Source organism: Eucyclogobius newberryi, unplaced genomic scaffold (assembly GCF_026437365.1).
Source record: "Eucyclogobius newberryi isolate DKJ021-1_F unplaced genomic scaffold, fEucNew1.0.hap1 SCAF_2, whole genome shotgun sequence".
Classification (NCBI taxonomy): domain Eukaryota; kingdom Metazoa; phylum Chordata; class Actinopteri; order Gobiiformes; family Gobiidae; genus Eucyclogobius; species Eucyclogobius newberryi.
The window spans coordinates 52,463,790-52,487,731 of record NW_027315834.1 but is presented as its reverse complement, the minus strand read 5'-3'; the positions used below and the strand labels follow the sequence as shown (position 1 = coordinate 52,487,731).

The window sequence follows — 23,942 nt, the reverse complement described above, 5'->3', positions numbered from 1 at the left end:
CTTGTGCAGGGAAGAGTTGATAAGTATTGACATAGCCCTTGCTATATTGGGCGTGAGTGGAGCCATCTTAATGCCTGATTTGATCAGACTTTCAAAATGGCTGGGAAGGCCCATGCGTGAGAGTGGAGATGAGAAGGAGAATGATGAATCTTTAGTGGGAGTAGATGTTGCAGGGGGAACCCAGGGCTGGTGTGAAGGCAGGGGCGATGACAGGGATGTTGTTGGGCTTGTCACAGATGGGTCCAAGGCCTTTGAAGATTGTTCCTTTGCTGGAGGCGGTGGAGGTGAATGTGGAGCAGCTGGAGCTGAATCCTTTGCTGGTGGTGGTGGAGCAGCTGCTGATGAATCCTTTGGTGGAGGCTGAGGTTGTGGTGCTTTTGATGTTGAAACATTGGCTCGGTCTCTGGCTGAGGGAGCAGGAATTCTTCTCTCATTCCTCTCTTCTCTAACTATCTGCTCAGGACCCTGTCCAGGCCCAGTCCAATGCCTCAGAGCGTGGAGCAGGTTCTCTGTCAGCACCCTCACTCCACCTCTGCATAGGTGGGGGCCATTTCTCTTAAACAGGTCCTCTCGTTTCCAGAATAGATAGAAGTTCTCAATATAGTGTAGTCCTCTCGGGGGACACTCTTTGGACAGCCATGTGTTCAGCTGAAGAAGCCGGCTAAACTTGTTTATCCTCCTGTCGATGTTTGGAAGAGGTCCACTTATGAATGTTTTGATTTCCATTTTATCAAGCACGTCGAATAACTTCAAGAAGTCTTTTTTCAAAACTTCAGTCTGTTCCCGCCGCATGTCCACTGCACCCACGTGCACAATCAGCTGTTTAGCTCCTTCATGCTTAGCCATAATATTTGGAAGGAGTGACGTTATCTCAGAAACAGTGGCGCTTGGAAAAGAATGTGTGTTTATCTTTTCATGCGTCACGTGACTTATCGCCCCGTCTCCTATCAAAACAATCCGTGTGACCTTGGCTTTTGGCACAGATCCTCCTCGCTGTATTTTGGCCACGTCATCGTTCCTTTTTTCATTTAATTCCATCTCTGAAAGTGGTAAAAATCTGTTGGTGAGCTGTATTTTAGGTGACTTCACGTTATCTTTGTATCGTTTAGGCTTTGCTCCAAGTTTGTTCCAAGAAACAGCCTGGTCTTTCTGGTTTTTAGACAGTTTTGGAAACGACACAGAGTCACTGCGGTTTAGGTTGAAAGTAGCAGTTTTTCTTGTAAAAAGTGTGCTCTTCTTACCATCGGTTGACACAGGAATGGTATCGTGAAGAACTTTTTCAGATTCCAAAACAAATATCCGTGTTTTCAGCTCAGTAATTTCTTGTTGATATTTCCGACAGCGTTCACAGTCTTTCTCACTTCTTCTCCCGACATGTCGCTGGCGTCAGATATGTCGTTAAAACTGGAAAAATGTTCTTAAAATCCTTGGTTTACTTGAAAAAGTCTAAAGCAAAAATGTTTGGAAGACAAAAACTGATTAAAAAGCAAAATAAATAAGGAAAGCAGCGATAGCAAGCGGAGCGAGCAAAAAAGCGTGTGCACTCTTCGTACATACACATACACACACACACACACACACACACACATACATACATCACAGGAGCCTGGGGACAGGAGCCTGGGGACAGGAGCCTGGAGCCTGGGGACAGGAGCCTGGAGCCTGGGGACAGGAGCCTGGGGACAGGAGCCTGGATCCTGGGGACAGGAGCCTGGGGACAGGAGCCTGGGGACAGAGCTTTGTTTATTGGCCGAGAGCGGGCTGTCACCTGCTGCGTCAGTTAGCCATGTTAGCCTCGTTAGCTTGTGAGGCGGTTCCAAGCCCCCGGAAGCCAAGATGGCCGCCATTGAAAGCTATGGAGCTGCTCATTGGCGCATGGTTCCAAAAAAGTTTTTTAGTTCTGCATTACTTCCTGAACAGTGGTATGTCATCGCCGTGAGGCTTTGGCGTCGGGAGCGCGCTCGTCACAGCAGCGTGAACGACTGAGAAGAGTCAACACGGACTTTTGGAATAATTCGGCTTGAAATAGTCTGTTTACGTAACGTATAATGATGAATTGTTATATCCATCTATAAATATACATGTATCATGATGTAAAGCTCTGATATTTAAGAGAATTATAAAGAAGTGTTAAGATAAAAAGTCTGGTTTAATGACAATGAATTACATTTAGAGGTGGAATAACGTCCTCATCATTTTCTGTAGTTTTTGGTTTGGGTATTTATTTTGTTATTAACTTTTCAGTTATTTATTTACATAATATAATTTGGCCACTATGCATTTTTTTTAATAAGATGAGAAGAAATATAAAATATAATCATCGATTCTGTGACATAATTGAGTTAAGCAGTATTTAATTATATTCAGTTTCCTTTTGTGTCGTTTTTGTATCATGTCAATCTTTAATAAATACAAAACACATTTGTTTATTAATGTATTTAATAAGAATAATGAACATGAATGAACTTGTTCAATAAATGCAAATCTGATTATAACTACAAATGATAAATTGATTTTAGCCAGTTTTAGTTGAGTTTTAAAGCTCCAATGAGTTTTAAAGCTACAATGTGGGAGTCCCTTATTAAGGGGTTTGAGTCTGTGTAATGTTCATTATCATCATCATTAATAGAATCAGAAAATGTATTGCCATTGTCAAAGAAAAGAATTCACAAACAGTGGAACTTGCTTTGGTGATTCAGTACAACATGAAAATATTAACAATGATAAAACAACCTGTATAAGTCAAATGGAACAAACTGAATAAGATAAAGTATTCCTTTATTGTCCACACATGAGGAAATGTCGTTGTTGCAACGCAGTAGATCCAGAGGAAAAGGACAGAAAACTTATAGGAAGTTTAAAAAACACTCTTAATAGATCGATCTTAATAGAAGAACTCTTATAAACAAAAACTCCTATAGACAGAACCTCTCACACCTTAATAAGGAATGGAGGGGGAAAATAGAGATAAAGATAAAGATAAAAACAGCTACCGTAAGACAAAATAATACTAATAATAATGGTAAAATAAACACTCTTTTTACATCAGTTATATGCACATGAATGTGACATTATTGCGTTAAATACTGAATATATCTCAGTATTTAACAAGACTTTGTTTCCATGGCTACGCTGTCTTCTGTACTTCAGTAAACTCCTCCGTTCAGCTCCATCGTATGACTGAGACAAACAGAACATGTCACAGCTTTAGATTATACAAGTCATATAACATACACTTCACATGTTTAGATTATACAAGTCATATAACATACACTTCACATGTTTGTCCTGAAGCTGCTTCACAGACACATGTGACACAGCAGTGGCTCTTTTGAAGAACAATTATCATTTAGTTTTTTTGGTCATAACAAAACAGACATTTTATAAATTCAAAGTACTGATTCGAGGCACAAGTTATTATCAAAATACCTTTTGCTTTGGAGTCGTCAGGAGTTTACTTGAGATCACTCTGTGTCTGTAGTGACCTGCAGTGACCTGCAGTGACCTGCAGTGACCTGTAGTGACCTGTAGTGACCTGTAGTGACCTGCAGTGACCTGTAGTGACCTGTAGTGACCTGTAGTGACCTGTAGTGACCTGTAGTGACCTGCAGTGACCTGTAGTGACCTGTAGTGACCTGCAGTGACCTGCAGTGACCTGTAGTGACCTGTAGTGACCTGTAGTGACCTGCAGTGACCTGCAGTGACCTGCAGTGACCTGTAGTGACCTGTAGTGACCTGCAGTGACCTGCAGTGACCTGCAGTGACCTGTAGTGACCTGTAGTGACCTGCAGTGACCTGTAGTGACCTGTAGAGCTCTGGCCAGCACAGACAGACTAAACTCACTGGTCAGCACTCTGAAGATGAGAAAGATACTCATTAGAACATTGATATATTATGCATATTTAACGGAGTTAAATGGAATATGTTATTGACAGATTTACATTTCGCTCTGTAACACAAAAGTTCCTCTTTTCACATTAATTTTCAAAGCTAGAACCAAAAGTAATTTACTTATGCATAAGTTTAAACCTTAGAAGTTAGAACATAACTGACATGTTTGCTAAATCTCTACATATTCCATGGAAGTAAATCCATGACATTCCTATAGAAAACAAGCGTGTGCTTTGCTGTTTAAACACAGCACACGTCATTATTAAATGGTTAATAAAACCTTAAATGTGGTCTCAGCCCCTGTAAGTACAGCACTGTCACTTTTACATACGTTTACATTTATATATGTAAGATATGACCCATTTCAGCAGGTTATATTTGAATTATTTGTAGTTTTTGATTGCACATCATACAAACATCACTTTATTTCCCTTCTTTCTCTAGTTTTCCTTGATCTGTGCATAACCTCTTGTCTCTTAGAACATTTAGTAAGAGAAATAATTAGTTATTTATTTGCAGAAGCACGAGCCATCACGACGTGTTGTTGCATCTTTGTGTAGCTAAACTTTAGCTTACGTTAGCTCGTGTTAACTTGTGTTAACTTGTGTTAACTGTGTAATTGTTGTTTTACACTTCATATGGAACGATGTGTGAAACGTGAGGAATGACATACAAACACAACTTACGTGTCTCGTGGTCTCGTCTCTTTCTTCTGCTTGTGTTTAGTTTCCGTCACGTGTTCTCCCGAGGCTCGTTCATGAGGGTCACGTGCGCGCTCGGTGCGCGTACACCGTTCACCGGGAGGTTAAAAATGTATTTTTTAAGTATTTTAGAAACAGTTAAAGAGTGAAATTCCTTCTATTTTATTTTTAGACTAAAAACAATTTAGCATGTTTGGTAATTTTAGAGGCCGAACTCCTGAAATGGTCCGACCAAGAGGCTGCATTCTGCGAAGTGGCCACTACTCAATTTGGAGCCAGAGGCAGAGGGGGCGTGGCCTATCCAGATATTATAATAGATCCATGGGCGGTTCCTCCACGTTTGCTCATCTTTTGCTCCTCGTTTCTTGGGATTTTGTGGGTCAAAATGTACTTTTTAAGCAAAGATTTTGCTGCAGCGGAATTGAAAGTGCTGCAGGACTAAAGCAGGTCTAAAGCAGGTCTAAAGCAGGTCTAAAGCAGGACTAAAGCAGGTCTAAAGCAGGACTAAAGCAGGACTAAAGCAGGACTAAAGCAGGTCTAAAGCAGGTCTAAAGCAGGACTAAAGCAGGTCTAAAGCAGGACTAAAGCAGGACTAAAGCAGGTCTAAAGCAGGTCTAAAGCAGGTCTAAAGCAGGACTAAAGCAGGTCTAAAGCAGGACTAAAGCAGGACTAAAGCAGGACTAAAGCAGGACTAAAGCAGGACTAAAGCAGGACTAAAGCAGGTCTAAAGCAGGTCTAAAGCAGGACTAAAGCAGGACTAAAGCAGGTCTAAAGCAGGTCTAAAGCAGGACTAAAGCAGGACTAAAGCAGGTCTAAAGCAGGACTAAAGCAGGTCTAAAGCAGGACTAAAGCAGGTCTAAAGCAGGACTAAAGCAGGTCTAAAGCAGGACTAAAGCAGGTCTAAAGCAGGACTAAAGCAGGACTAAAGCAGGTCTAAAGCAGGACTAAAGCAGGTCTAAAGCAGGACTAAAGCAGGTCTAAAGCAGGACTAAAGCAGGTCTAAAGCAGGACTAAAGCAGGTCTAAAGCAGGACTAAAGCAGGTCTAAAGCAGGACTAAAGCAGGACTAAAGCAGGTCTAAAGCAGGTCTAAAGCAGGTCTAAAGCAGGACTAAAGCAGGTCTAAAGCAGGACTAAAGCAGGACTAAAGCAGGACTAAAGCAGGTCTAAAGCAGGTCTAAAGCAGGACTAAAACAGGACTAAAACAGGACTAAAACAGGACTAAAGCAGGACTAAAGCAGGACTAAAGCAGGTCTAAAGCAGGACTAAAGCATGTCTAAAGCAGGACTAAAGCAGGTCTAAAGCAGGACTAAAGCAGGTCTAAAGCAGGACTAAAGCAGGTCTAAAGCAGGACTAAAGCAGGACTAAAGCAGGACTAAAGCAGGTCTAAAGCAGGACTAAAGCAGGTCTAAAGCAGGTCTAAAGCAGGACTAAAACAGGACTAAAGCAGGACTAAAGCAGGACTAAAGCAGGTCTAAAGCAGGACTAAAGCAGGTCTAAAGCAGGTCTAAAGCAGGACTAAAGCAGGTCTAAAGCAGGACTAAAGCAGGTCTAAAGCAGGTCTAAAGCAGGTCTAAAGCAGGACTAAAGCAGGACTAAAGCAGGACTAAAGCAGGACTAAAGCAGGACTAAAGCAGGACTAAAGCAGGTCTAAAGCAGGACTAAAGCAGGACTAAAGCAGGTCTAAAGCAGGACTAAAGCAGGACTAAAGCAGGTCTAAAGCAGGTCTAAAGCAGGACTAAAGCAGGTCTAAAGCAGGATTAAAGCAGGACTAAAGCAGGACTAAAGCAGGACTAAAGCAGGTCTAAAGCAGGAGTAAAGCAGGACTAAAGCAGGTCTAAAGCAGGTCTAAAGCAGGTCTAAATTAGGACTAAAGCAGGACTAAAGCAGGACTAAAGCAGGTCTAAAGCAGGACTAAAGCAGGACTAAAGCAGGTCTAAAGCAGGACTAAAGCAGGTCTAAAGCAGGTCTAAAGCAGGACTAAAGCAGGTCTAAAGCAGGACTAAAGCAGGTCTAAAGCAGGACTAAAGCAGGACTAAAGCAGGACTAAAGCAGGTCTAAAGCAGGACTAAAGCAGGACTAAAGCAGGTCTAAAGCAGGACTAAAGCAGGACTAAAGCAGGTCTAAAGCAGGACTAAAGCAGGTCTAAAGCAGGACTAAAGCAGGTCTAAAGCAGGTCTAAAGCAGGTCTAAAGCAGGACTAAACCAGGACTAAACCAGGACTAAAGCAGGACTAAAGCAGGTCTAAAGCAGGATTAAAGCAGGTCTAAAGCAGGACTAAAGCAGGTCTAAAGCAGGACTAAAGCAGGACTAAAGCAGGACCAAGGCAGGTCTAAAGCAGGACTAAAGCAGGACTAAAGCAGGACTAAAGCAGGTCTAAAGCAGGACTAAAGCAGGTCTAAAGCAGGACTAAAGCAGGTCTAAAGCAGGTCTAAAGCAGGTCTAAAGCAGGACTAAAGCAGGTCTAAAGCAGGTCTAAAGCAGGGACTAAAGCAGATCTATATTTCTTATTTAAACAGTTTGTTTGGTTTTCAGGAGGAGACTTCCTATCATTTCTAAGGAAGAAAAAAGAAGAGCTAAAAACGAAACAGCTGCTGCGCTTTTCCATCGACGCTGCAGCTGGAATGTCCTACCTGGAGACAAACAACTGTATACACAGGTACTACTGTTGTACTGCTACTATTACTGTTACTGTATACACAGGTACTACTGTTGTACTGCTACTATTACTGCTACCGTATACACAGGTACTACTGTTGTACTGCTACTATTACTGCTACTGTATACACAGGTACTACTGTTGTACTGCTACTATTACTGCTACTGTATACACAGGTACTACTGTTGTACTGCTACTATTACTGCTACTGTATACACAGGTACTACTGTTGTACTGCTACTATTACTGTTACTGTATACACAGGTACTACTTTTGTACTGCTACTATTACTGCTACTGTATACACAGGTACTACTGTTGTACTGCTACTATTACTGCTACTGTATACACAGGTACTACTGTTGTACTGCTACTATTACTGTTACTGTATACACAGGTACTACTTTTGTACTGCTACTATTACTGCTACTGTATACACAGGTACTAGTATTTGTACTGCAGTTACAGTAGCAGTCACACAGACACAATTCTGTCCAATAAAAGCCTTCACCTTTTGAGCCCTGGACCTCTGCTGGCTGAGTGAGGGATTACACCCACCTCCTGCTGGTTATATACAGTTATATATATATATATAGAGTTATATATATATATATATATATAGAGAGAGAGAGTTATATATATAGAGTTATATATATATATATATATATATAGAGTTATATATATATATATATATATATATATAGAGAGAGAGAGTTATATATATACAGTTATATATATATAGAGTTGTATATATATATATATATATATATATATAGAGTTATATATATATATATATATATATATATATATATATATATATATATATATATATATATATATATATATATATATAGAGAGAGAGAGAGAGTTATATATATAGAGTTATATATATAGAGTTATATATATATACAGTTATATATATATAGTTATATAAATATATACAGTTATATATATAGAGTTATATATATACAGTTATATATATATATACAGTTATTTATATATATATATATATATATATATATATATATATATATATACAGTTATATATATACATTTATATACATATACACATACATATACACATACATATACACATACATATACACATACATATATACAGTTCCAGGGTTCAGAAAAAGCGGTATCGCAAAATGCGACGCAATTTCTCTCAAATGTGACGCATTCGTCAGAAAAAAGTGTTTTTGTTTCGCAGCTTTTGTGATACAAAAATGTGTTTAATTGTAAAACCAAAGCTCCTAAAAGTACTGACATGACACATGTAGGACACTGTGTGGACATGACACATGTGGACGCTGTGTTGACATGACACATGTAGGACGCTGTGTTGACATGACACATGTAGGACGCTGTGTGGACATGACACATGTGGACGCTGTGTTGACATGACACATGTAGGACGCTGTGTTGACATGACACATGTAGGACGCTGTGTGGACATGACACATGTAGGACGCTGTGGTCATGACACATGTAGGACGCTGTGTGGACATGACACATGTAGGACGCTGTGTGGACATGACACATGTAGGACGCTGTGTGGACATGACACATGTAGGACGCTGTGTGGACATGACACATGTAGGACGCTGTGTGGTCATGACACATGTAGGACGCTGTGTGGACATGACACATGTAGGACGCTGTGTGGACATGACACATGTAGGACGCTGTGTGGACATGACACATGTAGGACGCTGTGTGGACATGACACATGTAGGACGCTGTGGTCATGACACATGTAGGACACTGTGTGGACATGACACATGTAGGACGCTGTGTGGACATGACACATGTAGGACGCTGTGTGGACATGACACATGTAGGACGCTGTGGTCATGACACATGTAGGACGCTGTGTGGACATGACACATGTAGGACGCTGTGTGGACATGACACATGTAGGACGCTGTGTGGACATGACACATGTAGGACGCTGTGTTGACATGACACATGTAGGACGCTGTGTGGACATGACACATGTAGGACGCTGTGTGGACATGACACATGTAGGACGCTGTGGTCATGACACATGTAGGACGCTGTGTGGACATGACACATGTAGGACGCTGTGTGGACATGACACATGTAGGACGCTGTGGTCATGACACATGTAGGACGCTGTGTGGACATGACACATGTAGGACGCTGTGTGGACATGACACATGTAGGACGCTGTGGTCATGACACATGTAGGACGCTGTGTGGACATGACACATGTAGGACGCTGTGTGGACATGACACATGTAGGACGCTGTGTGGACATGACACATGTAGGACGCTGTGTGGACATGACACATGTAGGACGCTGTGGTCATGACACATGTAGGACACTGTGTGGACATGACACATGTAGGACGCTGTGTGGACATGACACATGTAGGACGCTGTGTGGACATGACACATGTAGGACGCTGTGTGGACATGACACATGTAGGACGCTGTGGTCATGACACATGTAGGACACTGTGTGGACATGACACATGTAGGACGCTGTGTGGACATGACACATGTAGGACGCTGTGGTCATGACACATGTAGGACGCTGTGTGGACATGACACATGTAGGACGCTGTGGTCATGACACATGTAGGACGCTGTGTGGACATGACACATGTAGGACGCTGTGTTGACATGACACATGTAGGACGCTGTGTGGACATGACACATGTAGGACGCTGTGTGGACATGACACATGTAGGACGCTGTGGTCATGACACATGTAGGACGCTGTGTGGACATGACACATGTAGGACGCTGTGTGGACATGACACATGTAGGACGCTGTGTGGACATGACACATGTAGGACGCTGTGTGGACATGACACATGTAGGACGCTGTGGTCATGACACATGTAGGACACTGTGTGGACATGACACATGTAGGACGCTGTGTGGACATGACACATGTAGGACGCTGTGTGGACATGACACATGTAGGACGCTGTGTGGACATGACACATGTAGGACGCTGTGGTCATGACACATGTAGGACACTGTGTGGACATGACACATGTAGGACGCTGTGTGGACATGACACATGTAGGACGCTGTGTGGACATGACACATGTAGGACGCTGTGGTCATGACACATGTAGGACGCTGTGTGGACATGACACATGTAGGACGCTGTGGTCATGACACATGTAGGACGCTGTGTGGACATGACACATGTAGGACGCTGTGTTGACATGACACATGTAGGACGCTGTGTGGACATGACACATGTAGGACGCTGTGTGGACATGACACATGTAGGACGCTGTGTGGACATGACACATGTAGGACGCTGTGTTGACATGACACATGTAGGACGCTGTGTGGACATGACACATGTAGGACGCTGTGTGGACATGACACATGTAGGACGCTGTGGTCATGACACATGTAGGACGCTGTGTGGACATGACACATGTAGGACGCTGTGTGGACATGACACATGTAGGACGCTGTGGTCATGACACATGTAGGACGCTGTGTGGACATGACACATGTAGGACGCTGTGTGGACATGACACATGTAGGACGCTGTGGTCATGACACATGTAGGACGCTGTGTGGACATGACACATGTAGGACGCTGTGGTCATGACACATGTAGGACGCTGTGTGGACATGACACATGTAGGACGCTGTGTTGACATGACACATGTAGGACGCTGTGTGGACATGACACATGTAGGACGCTGTGGTCATGACACATGTAGGACGCTGTGTGGACATGACACATGTAGGACGCTGTGGTCATGACACATGTAGGACGCTGTGTGGACATGACACATGTAGGACGCTGTGTGGACATGACACATGTAGGACGCTGTGGTCATGACACATGTAGGACGCTGTGTGGACATGACACATGTAGGACGCTGTGTGGACATGACACATGTAGGACGCTGTGTGGACATGACACATGTAGGACGCTGTGTTGACATGACACATGTAGGACGCTGTGTGGACATGACACATGTAGGACGCTGTGTGGACATGACACATGTAGGACGCTGTGGTCATGACACATGTAGGACGCTGTGGTCATGACACATGTAGGACGTGTAGCATATGTGAGAATATGCCACTGGGCTAGATCAGAAGGTTCGACTCAGGGAGGTGCATGCAAGCAATAATACAAAAACTAGCGAATCAAAGTGCGGCTGTGCCTTATATATTTACAGTGACCAACATACCAATATATACAATCTGCAGATTTCCAATGGTATACTGAAGCGTATTACAATTTCTGGTGGTATCAATAACAATCCAAGTTTCAATCATGTTCAGTGCAAGACATCCATGGTAGAAAGCACACACACTCATAGTAACACTTGCACATCTCAATGAAAATAGTACAAATGTCCATAAAAGAAGCAACCGAGTTCTTGTATTGTCCAAAAATATAGCGCTGTGACTGAGGGGAGAGTTCGCAAGGTGTGTGGTGTCTTTCGGGTGGGAGTGGACGGCTGAATCAGCCCCTACCATACCGCAGGTGGCTCATGTTGGAAAGTTTGTAGTTTTGTAATGTTCAGTGTTCAGTTCTGGTTCTGGGTCCAGGCTGGTCTCAGCTCGCCATCAAGTTAATCCTTCCTTCTGGTACCCCACTGGGCACACTGGTACCCCACTGGGCACACCTGGTACCCCACTGGGCACACCTGGTACCCCACTGGGCAAACCTGGTACCCCACTGGGCACACTGGTACCCCACTGGGCACACCTGGTACCCCACTGGGCAAACCTGGTACCCCACTGGGCACACTGGTACCCCACTGGGCACACCTGGTACCCCACTGGGCAAACCTGCGATCAATAAACAGGTCCATCAGTGTAATACCCAACATTTAGCTAGCTTCTAGGTTCTTTGGTTCATCTCTTTAAATTACAAGTAATGCAGTAAATACTTATTACATTCAGTTGTACAAATACATTTAAATAAACACTTGAATAAATACCTGTTTAGATAATTAATCTGTTGGCACGGCAATGAATATATATCAATAATCAAAGCAATATGTATCACAACAAGAAGACACAGACAGACAACTCAGACGGACTCACCAAATTCCACGTTTTCCTGCGCGCTACGAGTCCAGCATCAGCGGCGGTTGATAAAGCGTCTATTAACTTACACAAGTTTAAACCCGCAACATTTAAGATGATTAAAAGCGGGTGTTTGTTGCAAAGCGTACCTGGTTCAGCCGTCCTGTCGCCTCTCCCAACCCCGAGCCCGGAGAGGCACACAGGAAGCTGATATTGGACCGGCAAGCGTGTGATTGGCTAAAGTGACGCAGTGCGTGCGTGACGCGCAACATACGTAAACCACGTGACAAGAAGGGGTATTGGGAGTTGTAGTTTTTTTCCTATTTGCAATAAAAGTACGTGGGTTACAGACGCTGTGTGGACATGACACATGTAGGACGCCGTGCGGACATGACACATGTAGGACGCCGTGTGGACATGACACATGTAGGACGCCGTGTGGACATGACACATGTAGGACGCCGTGTGGACATGACACATGTAGGACGCCGTGTGGACATGACACATGTAGGACGCTGTGTGGACACGACACATGTAGGACGCCGTGTGGACACGACACATGTAGGACGCTGTGTGGACATGACACATGTAGGACGCTGTGTGGACATGACACATGTAGGACGCCGTGCGGACATGACACATGTAGGACGCCGTGTGGACATGACACATGTAGGACGCCGTGTGGACATGACACATGTAGGACGCCGTGTGGACATGACACATGTAGGACGCCGTGTGGACATGACACATGTAGGACGCCGTGTGGACATGACACATGTAGGACGCCGTGTGGACATGACACATGTAGGACGCCGTGTGGACATGACACATGTAGGACGCCGTGTGGACATGACACATGTAGGACGCCGTGTGGACACGACACATGTAGGACGCCGTGTGGACACGACACATGTAGGACACCGTGTGGACACGACACATGTAGGACGCCGTGTGGACATGTGTTTAGGGACCGGAGCAAAAGGACAAATGGAATGGAAGGTGAAATAGAGCGTTACAATTTGAATAAGACATAAAATACAACATGATGGAAACATCAATGTTGTATTTTATATCTTATTCAAACGCTTCAGACATAGAGTTTAAAGACAATGAATATGTAAATGAGACTCATGAGAATAATAATAATAATAATAATAATAATAATAATAATAATGATGTGGAAGTTGTAAATGAGACAATCTGACTTTGTGTTAGTTAATTTGTTCAACAACTAATTTTATTTGCAAGTTGTTTTTTTTTAGTTTTTTTTTATGTTTAAAAAGTGTTTAACCTGTTTCTATCCACCTATTTTCGCCCTGTGCACACTGGTCAGACCTGCGCAAACTGGTCAGACCTGTGCACACTGGTCAGACCCACATGTCATTGCTTATTAAAAGAGGATCTTACGTTCCACATGTGAGTGTGATGCATCATGGGAAAGCTTAGACCTTCTAGTTTCTGCAGATGTGCACATGTCACACTGTCAGGGCTTCAGAACTTACACTACAGAGGCCCAAACATAAACAAAACATCCTTTTTTAGTCTCGCCTGAATATTGTTAATTTGTAATGGTCCTGAGCATGACATACTTGATTGTGTGTTTATGCTGTTCACTGCACATGATGTTGTCATGACAACAACTGTGTAAAGTTTCAGATCTCTAGAACAGGCATTTTGGTGCTTTGACCTTTTTGTATCAAAAAGTATTTTCGGAACAAGTGATCCAAATATGTGCCAACTGTGCCAAACTGTTTTATTACAGTTTTAGCTCCTCTATGATCATAAAACATACATTTTGATGTTTTGTAGAACCACTAATACTATTATAACTGCTAAAAACAATGTATGTGAAAATGTGTAAATATGAGTTTACCATGAATTTCCCATAAGAGGTTAAAAAAAAATATTTTTATTTTTTGTATTTTTGTATTGGTATAATAATACATATATCTAACAAAATGCGCGTCCAAAAGGCGAATAAAATCAGAAAACGTGATGTGTAAAATCTAGTCCCCTCCTCTTTACAGCCTTACGCACAAGAACAGGGTTGGCACTAGGTCATATAGGGAATTGGACAGGAAGTGACGAAATCCAAGATGGCGGCGCTCTTGTGGCCCAAATCACTTGTGGTTCACCGTTTTGCTTACACCTGGTGGTGAGAGACATAAAGTTACTGTCTTGCATCATAATCCTAACAGACTTGCTGGCCTGAGGGTTAGAGACGCAGCTTAACGCAAAGAGTTCGTGGGTTCGATACATGGAGCTTTACTATGTCTAGTTTGTTTTGGGATGAGTTAGCTACACTTTTGCTAATACAAAGTCATGGTATAAACTAGTTTTAACCAAACGAAGTAAACCTAAAACTTAGGGTTAGGTTTAAGGGTTAAGGGTTATGGTTAGGGTTATGGTTAAAGGTCCCATAACATGCAAAATCGACTTTTCAGAGCTTTTAACCTTCTTACATTCCTATTTGTGCTTCATATAGTGTTTTTTTGATTGATTCCCGCAGTGTTTAGCTATATTACAGACTATCTCCTTTCCTCGAATCTCCAAACTGACGGGCGGTGGGGCAAGACCGCTTCATAAGGGCAAGCACGCGTCACCATCCCCCCTCTCCCCCCCTCCCCTCTCGCCTGCCGCCTCCCGCCCTCTTCCCCCCGGCTCCATGCTGCGCTGCTGCAGAGTCTCCCTCCAAGCCCATTCCGGAGTTTTTCTGCTTCGATTTACGACGAAACACGGCTCAAAGAGGCCCAAAACGTCATTAATGATATCACACTCTTTACTATTATCACAATGGTGAAGGTTTATGTGGCAGTTGATGCAGCAACCGGGAAAATAAACAGAGAAGTTCTATCCCATACCGAAAAACCAGGAAATAAGAGCGCGATGGACATAAGACTTTTATTTATATATCTATATATATATATATATATATATATATATATATATATATATATATATATATATATATATATATATATATATATATATATATATATAGATATATATAGATATAGATATAGATAGATAGATAGATAGATATATCTGTTCTGCGCACGCTGTAGAATCAACACGTTTTTATTCAGTCTCAAAGTAGACTCCTTCTCACTCACTCCGCGGAGCTTACAGCAGACGGCTGTGGGGCCTACGTCACGGGTGGGCGGGGCACACACGAGCTCTGAGACTACGTCACGGGTTGGGCGGGGGAGCCAGATGGCTCTTCACAAGGGTGGGGGCGAATATCAAACCAAGCCGTTTGCATTTCCGGGTTGGTGAGGGGGTCCAAGGTCTGGGTGATATTTCTGAACTATTATGTTAAGGGTGTTGCACAACCCTTATTATTATCAATTATACACTTAGGATAGACAACGAAACGTGACAAAAAGCATGTTATGGCACCTTTAAGGTTAGGGTTAGGGTTAGGGTTAAGGTTAAGGTTAAGGTTAAGGTTAAGGTTAAGGGTAAGGGTAAGGTTAAGGGTAAGGGTAAGGGTAAGGGTTAAGGTTAGGGTCAGGGTTTAGGGTTAAACCCAGACCCATGTGATTTACATTTTCACAATTCTTTGTTTTACAATCAATTCACGCCCATTTAAACTGTTTCTCAGTAAGACAACACTGCCAGGAACTCATTGTTTGGTCCTTGTACACATCAAATGCATCGTGAACTTCAGGTTTGGACCAAAGAGGGAAAATTATTGATGGATCAGCAGAATTTGCGGGACCGTTCGCCATGTTTACTACGGTCGACCACCTGTTTACTTCCGCCCGGCTCCCGCCATGTCGTCCTCCATGTCGTCACGGGCCATGTCGTCACTTCCTCCTGTCCAATTCCCTATATGACCTAGTGCCAACCACGAGAACAGGGTCTATTCTGTGTGAATAAGTTCTAAGTCCCGCCCCCCATTCGAAAGCTATTTTTATTGGCTAGAATAATATGTCAATCAAAGTCGGCTACGTCGCTAGCATGCAGCGCTATCTTGATGTCAACAACAAACCATGTGCGTCGAAAGCGGCGCATTTTTTTTCCTCCGGAGGCTGTAGAGAACAAACCCGTGGACAGTGGACGGTCTCATTCTGTAGGAAACAGTCTGAAGAAAAGATCGATACAAACACATCTTATAAGTCAAACAAGTCGTTTGTTATGGACGAGCCTTCATCCTGACCATCATCAGAGAAGAAAAGTTTGTTTACTTGACAATATCTGGAAATGGGAAAACTTCAGTAAAAATACAAGTGTATATTGTTGTTCAATGGTTCCTTACGGACAGACTGAGCACAAGGATGTACAGAATTAAAGCCGTTTCGTCCGTCATAAACACAAACAGGACATGAGTTTGTAAAAGTTGAGACTTTCTCACAAACTATTGGCAATTGCTTCTTGGGGCAAATTATTCAATGTAAATCAATGACATATTCGTTTTGTTGAGAAAATAAGCTTTAAAATGATGTATAACTTATGGTATTGACCACGGAAATAAAAGTGATGACGTAAGAGAATATTTGAGATATGGAAAATGCCGCCGGCCTCAGGAGGATGGAACAGGTTAAAAGTTCATTTGTTAAGAGTTTTTCTTTTAAAATAAAATGTTTACAAAAACATTTGAAATAAATAATCTTGTTATATCAATGGAAAATATTGATTGTTAGTCACTTTCGTGTTTTGCTCTGTAATTATCAAATTTCTTTACAAATTTGGAAAAATTAACGGATTGTTTTGCGGCTGCTGCTGCACAAGAGAAAATCCTTCATCTGACCCCTGAGATATATATATATATATATATATATATATATATATATATATATATATATATATATATATATATATATATATATATATATATATATATTAGTGATATATATGTACAGTGATATATATATATAGTGATATGTATAGTGATATATATATATATATATATATATATATATATATATATATATATATATATATATATATATATATATATAGTGATATATATATAGTGATATATATGTACAGTGATATATATATAGTGATATATAGTGATATATATGTATAGTGATATATATATATATATATGTGTGTGTGTGTATATATATATATGTGTGTGTGTATATATATATATATATATGTGTGTGTGTGTATATATATATATATATATATATATATATATCACTATATATATACATATCACTATACATATCACTATATATATATATATATATATATATATATATATATATATATATATATATATATATATATATATAGTGATATAGTGATATATATATACAGTGATATATATATATATATATAGTGATATATATGTATAGTGATATATATATATATATATATATATATATATATATATATATATATATATATATATATATATAGTGATATATATGTACAGTGATATATATATATAGTGATATGTATAGTGATATATATATATATATATATATATATATATAGTGATATATATGTATAGTGATATATATATAGTGATATATATATATATATATATGTATAGTGATATATATGTATAGTGATATATATATATATATATAGTGATATATATATATAGTGATATATGTATAGTGATATATATATATATATAGTAGAAAAAGCTTCAGTTGTTTCATCTGGACTCAGTTTGCAAAAATAGACGTTTCGACTTCATCCAAGAGTCATTGTCAATAACAGAATTTAGGTCGAGAACTCCGATATTAATACTGTTCTGTGGTAAGACCCGCCCATTGGGCGGAGCCTTCCTGAAGTAGAAAGAGTTGTTTGTTTCAACAGAAACTCCCCCTTGTATCTACCGAGCCTATTCAGAATCTTAATGGTCTATTAGAATCCTCTTTGTCTTTGTGAGACCCTGGCTCAACCACCCTGAGTACCTGATTAGCATCTAAATGTCCTGGTCCTGGTCCTCTACCTTTCCAGGGGTTCAGTATCCCATTATAGATAACAGGAAGATTAAACCTTAGCCCTCCATTTCTGTTTAAAGAAGGTCTTTCTTTTTTAACAAAAATAGCTTCCTTGACTCCTCTTTCAAACCATCTTTTCTCCTGCTTCAAACCTTCACCTCACCATCTTCAAACGAGTGATTAGAGGCTTCAAGATGGAGATGCACGGCACTCTGAGGTCCTGAACTAGTATTACTTCTGTGAAATACAGAAATGGAGGGCTAAGGTTTAATCTTCCTGTTATTTATAATGGGTTACTGAACCCCTGGAAAGGTAGAGGACATTTAGATGCTAATCAGGTACTCAGGGTGGTTGAGCCAGTGTCTCACAAAGACAAAGAGGATTCTAATAGACCATTAAGATTCTGAATAGGCTCGGTAGATACAAGGGGGAGTTTCTGTTGAAACAAACAACTCTTTCTACTTCAGGAAGGCTCCTCCCAATGGGCGGGTCTTACCACAGAACAGTATTAATATCGGAGTTCTCGACCTAAATTCTGTTATTGACAATGACTCTTGGATGAGAGTCGAAACGTCTATTTTTGCAAACTGAGTCCAGATGAAACAACTGAAGCTTTTTCTACTATGGAACACGCCTGGACGAATGAGGGATTACACCGACATATATATATATAGTGATATATATATATATATAGTGATTTATATATATATAGTGATATATGTATAGTGATATATATATATATAGTGATATATGTATATAGTGATATATATATATATATATATATAGTGATATATGTATAGTGATATATATATATATATATATATATATATATATATATATATATATATATATATAGTGATACATGTATATAGTGATATATATATATATATATATATATATATATATATATATATATATATATATATATATATAGTGATATATATAGTGATATATGTATAGTGATATATATATATAGTGATATATGTATATAGTGATATATATATATATATATATATATATATAGTGATATATATATATATATAGTGATATATATATAGTGATATATATATATAGTGATATATGTATAGTGATATATATATATATAGTGATATATGTATATAGTGATATATATATATATATATAGTGATATATGTATATATATATATATATATATATATATATATATATATATATATGTATATAGTGATATATATATATAGTGATATATATATATATAGTGATATATGTATATATATATATATATAGTGATATATATATATATATAGTGATATATATATATATATATATATATATATATATATATATAGTGATATATATATATATATATATATATATAGTGATATATATATATATAGTGATATATATATATATATATATAGTGATATATATATATATATAGTGATATATATATATAGTGATATATATATAGTGATATATATATATATATATATATATATATAGTGATATATATATAGTGATATATATATATATATATATATATATATATATATATATATATATAGTGATATACATACACATGTGGTTGCAGGGACCTGGCGGCTCGTAACTGTTTGGTGTCGGACGGGAAAGTGCTGAAGATCTCAGACTTTGGCATGAGTCGTCAGGAGGACGATGGAGTTTACTCTTCATCTGGACTCAAACAGATCCCCATCAAGTGGACGGCCCCCGAGGCCCTCAACTACGGTAATGTGATTATTATTCATATTCAACTACGGTAATGTGATTATTATTCATATTCAACTACGGTAATTTGATTATTATTCATATTCAATTACGGTAATGTGATTATTATTCATATTCAACTACGGTAATGTGATTATTATTCATATTCAACTACGGTAATGTGATTATTATTCATATTCAACTACGGTAATGTTATTATTATTTATATTCAACTACGGTAATGTGATTATTATTCATATTCAACTACGGTAATTTGATTATTATTCATATTCAATTACGGTAATGTGATTATTATTCATATTCAACTACGGTAATGTCGTTATTATTCATATTCAACTACGGTAATGTGATTATTATTCATATTCAATTACGGTAATGTGATTATTATTCATATTCAATTACGTAATGTGATTATTATTCATATTCAATTACGGTAATGTGATTATTATTCATATTCAACTACGGTAATGTGATTATTATTCCTATTCAATTACGGTAATGTGATTATTATTCCTATTCAACTACGGTAATGTCGTTATTATTCATATTCAACTACGGTAATGTGATTATTATTCATATTCAACTACGGTAATGTTATTATTATTTATATTCAACTACGGTAATGTGATTATTATTCATATTCAACTACGGTAATGTGATTATTATTCATATTCAACTACGGTAATGTCATTATTATTCATATTCAACTACGGTAATGTCATTATTATTCATGTTCAACTACGGTAATGTGATTATTATTCATGTTCAACTACGGTAATGTGATTATTATTCATATTCAACTACGGTAATGTGATTATTATTCCTATTCAATTACGGTAATGTGATTATTATTCCTATTCAACTACGGTAATGTCGTTATTATTCATATTCAACTACGGTAATGTGATTATTATTCATATTCAACTACGGTAATGTTATTATTATTTATATTCAACTACGGTAATGTGATTATTATTCATATTCAACTACGGTAATTTGATTATTATTCATATTCAATTACGGTAATGTGATTATTATTCATATTCAACTACGGTAATGTCGTTATTATTCATATTCAACTACGGTAATGTGATTATTATTCATATTCAATTACGGTAATGTGATTATTATTCATATTCAATTACGTAATGTGATTATTATTCATATTCAATTACGGTAATGTGATTATTATTCATATTCAACTACGGTAATGTGATTATTATTCCTATTCAATTACGGTAATGTGATTATTATTCCTATTCAACTACGGTAATGTCGTTATTATTCATATTCAACTACGGTAATGTGATTATTATTCATATTCAACTACGGTAATGTTATTATTATTTATATTCAACTACGGTAATGTGATTATTATTCATATTCAACTACGGTAATGTGATTATTATTCATATTCAACTACGGTAATGTCATTATTATTCATATTCAACTACGGTAATGTCATTATTATTCATGTTCAACTACGGTAATGTGATTATTATTCATGTTCAACTACGGTAATGTGATTATTATTCATATTCAACTACGGTAATGTGATTATTATTCCTATTCAATTACGGTAATGTGATTATTATTCCTATTCAACTACGGTAATGTCGTTATTATTCATATTCAACTACGGTAATGTGATTATTATTCATATTCAACTACGGTAATGTTATTATTATTTATATTCAACTACGGTAATGTGATTATTATTCATATTCAACTACGGTAATTTGATTATTATTCATATTCAATTACGGTAATGTGATTATTATTCATATTCAACTACGGTAATGTCGTTATTATTCATATTCAACTACGGTAATGTGATTATTATTCATATTCAATTACGGTAATGTGATTATTATTCATATTCAATTACGTAATGTGATTATTATTCATATTCAATTACGGTAATGTGATTATTATTCATATTCAACTACGGTAATGTGATTATTATTCCTATTCAATTACGGTAATGTGATTATTATTCCTATTCAACTACGGTAATGTCGTTATTATTCATATTCAACTACGGTAATGTGATTATTATTCATATTCAACTACGGTAATGTTATTATTATTTATATTCAACTACGGTAATGTGATTATTATTCATATTCAACTACGGTAATGTGATTATTATTCATATTCAACTACGGTAATGTCATTATTATTCATATTCAACTACGGTAATGTCATTATTATTCATGTTCAACTACGGTAATGTGATTATTATTCATGTTCAACTACGGTAATGTGATTATTATTCATATTCAACTACGGTAATGTGATTATTATTCATATTCAACTACGGTAATGTGATTATTATTCATGTTCAACTACGGTAATGTGATTATTATTCATATTCAACTACGGTAATGTGATTATTATTCATATTAAATTAGGCTCACGCAGCAGCTGAACAATACATTTGTATTTTAAAAAATAAATAAATAATGGACTGGACGAATAAGGGACCCCCCTGGACGAATGAGGGACCCCCCTGGACGAATGAGGGACCCCCCTGGACGAATGAGGGACCCCTCTGGACGAATGAGGGACCCCTCATGGACGAGGGTAGTAGGGTAGCCTAGTAGGGTTGTTAGAGCAATAATGGATTTAATTAAGAAAAGTATTTTTTTTGTTTAAGTATAAATAAGTATTAAATTAATGTAATTACAATCTGAATCTTTAGTATAAATTCCTAATTTTCTAATTATCAACTAAGCCTAATCCTTAAGTTAAATGTATAATTTATGTCACGCTTCAGTCTGGAGCAGGAGAGGGTGGGGCCAGAGAAGTAGGCCAAACTTAATTGGTAAAAGGGGAACAGGTGAGACGGGTCGAGATGGAAGTCAGAGGGCGACCGACACGGTCTTTGACCGCGCACATCCGTGCACATCCACACATGCGCACATGCGCACATCGCAGAACAGCGCAGCGTCTTTTTGATTGTGCAAAATAAAATAAATAAACGCACCACGGACTACGTTAGTTTTTGTTCGTGAGGATTTTGTGTGAGTCAAGAAACGGACACCCAAAGGAGGCTACTAAGCAGTTTTTTAGCGAAGATTGACTAGAAGTCAATACAAAGTCAAAGACCCGGTAAAGTCAAAGACCCGGTAAAGCTGGAATCCGGAGCAAAGACGCACCGGGGCGTGGCACACGTTTAAAATTCTGAATGAATCAGAGACGCCGCTGGATGAGCGCGAGGCTCGCGCCGAGTGAGGATCAAGAGCCCAATTGTGGCTTTGGACATTTGAACAATCTCGCGCTTTCTGACCAAATGCGTGGATTTTAAATGAAACGGAAAATATTCTTGGAAAAAGTTGGAACAATCACTAAAGTTGTGCAAACGGATCTGGACAAATGAATGAAACGGAGGAACGTGGAAATGAGGAGGAAATGGCTCAAAACAATAATGGAGACGAAAATGAAATGGAAAATGACCTCAAAAGACTCAGGGCCAGTCGCAGAGGAAGAGGAAGAGGAAGGCTGGGCGCATGTACAAGACGAATGAATGAAATGAAAGCGCTGCTTTCTAATCCTCTCAATACAAACTATGTAACAAATATTTTTGAACATTTGAAAGTGGCATTAAGGGAGTTTAAAGCATGTCATGAAGCAGTGCAAAGACTATTACCTCCAGAAATACAAGAACATGAAACAATTGATTGGTATGAGCCTAAAATGGAAACCTTTAATTCTTTTCTGATGGAAGTTGACTCATGGATTATGAGTCCAGACCAACAAGTAGAACCAAAGGACAGAGCATCAAATGTGTCACAAGTGGCTGTTCCATCAAGAGAAAGCTCAAATTCTGGAAAATCACAGAGCTCCAGTGCCTCTAGAGAGCGCCTGAAACTAGCCTCTGAAAAGGCTATGGAAGCTGGGATGGCTGTGCCAACTGAAAAACATGCAGTGGAAGCTGAGAAGGGCAAAATCAAGGCTAAACTTGAGACAATGGAGCTAGCAGCTAATATCGCTGCATCTGACGCC

General features: G+C 38.7%; 1 protein-coding gene across 3 annotated transcripts in view; it reads left to right on the top strand.

Annotated features, from left to right (window-relative positions):
- The window catches only part of fer (fer (fps/fes related) tyrosine kinase), a 123,015-nt gene that overhangs the window by 75,470 nt on the left and 23,603 nt on the right, over positions 1-23,942 (top strand). For all 3 annotated transcript variants that reach the window (XM_072453398.1, XM_072453397.1, XM_072453396.1), the window contains 2 exons: positions 7,126-7,249; positions 19,780-19,934. In XM_072453398.1, the coding sequence (XP_072309499.1) occupies positions 7,126-7,249; positions 19,780-19,934 (279 nt within the window). The remainder of the gene's footprint in view (positions 1-7,125; positions 7,250-19,779; positions 19,935-23,942) is intronic.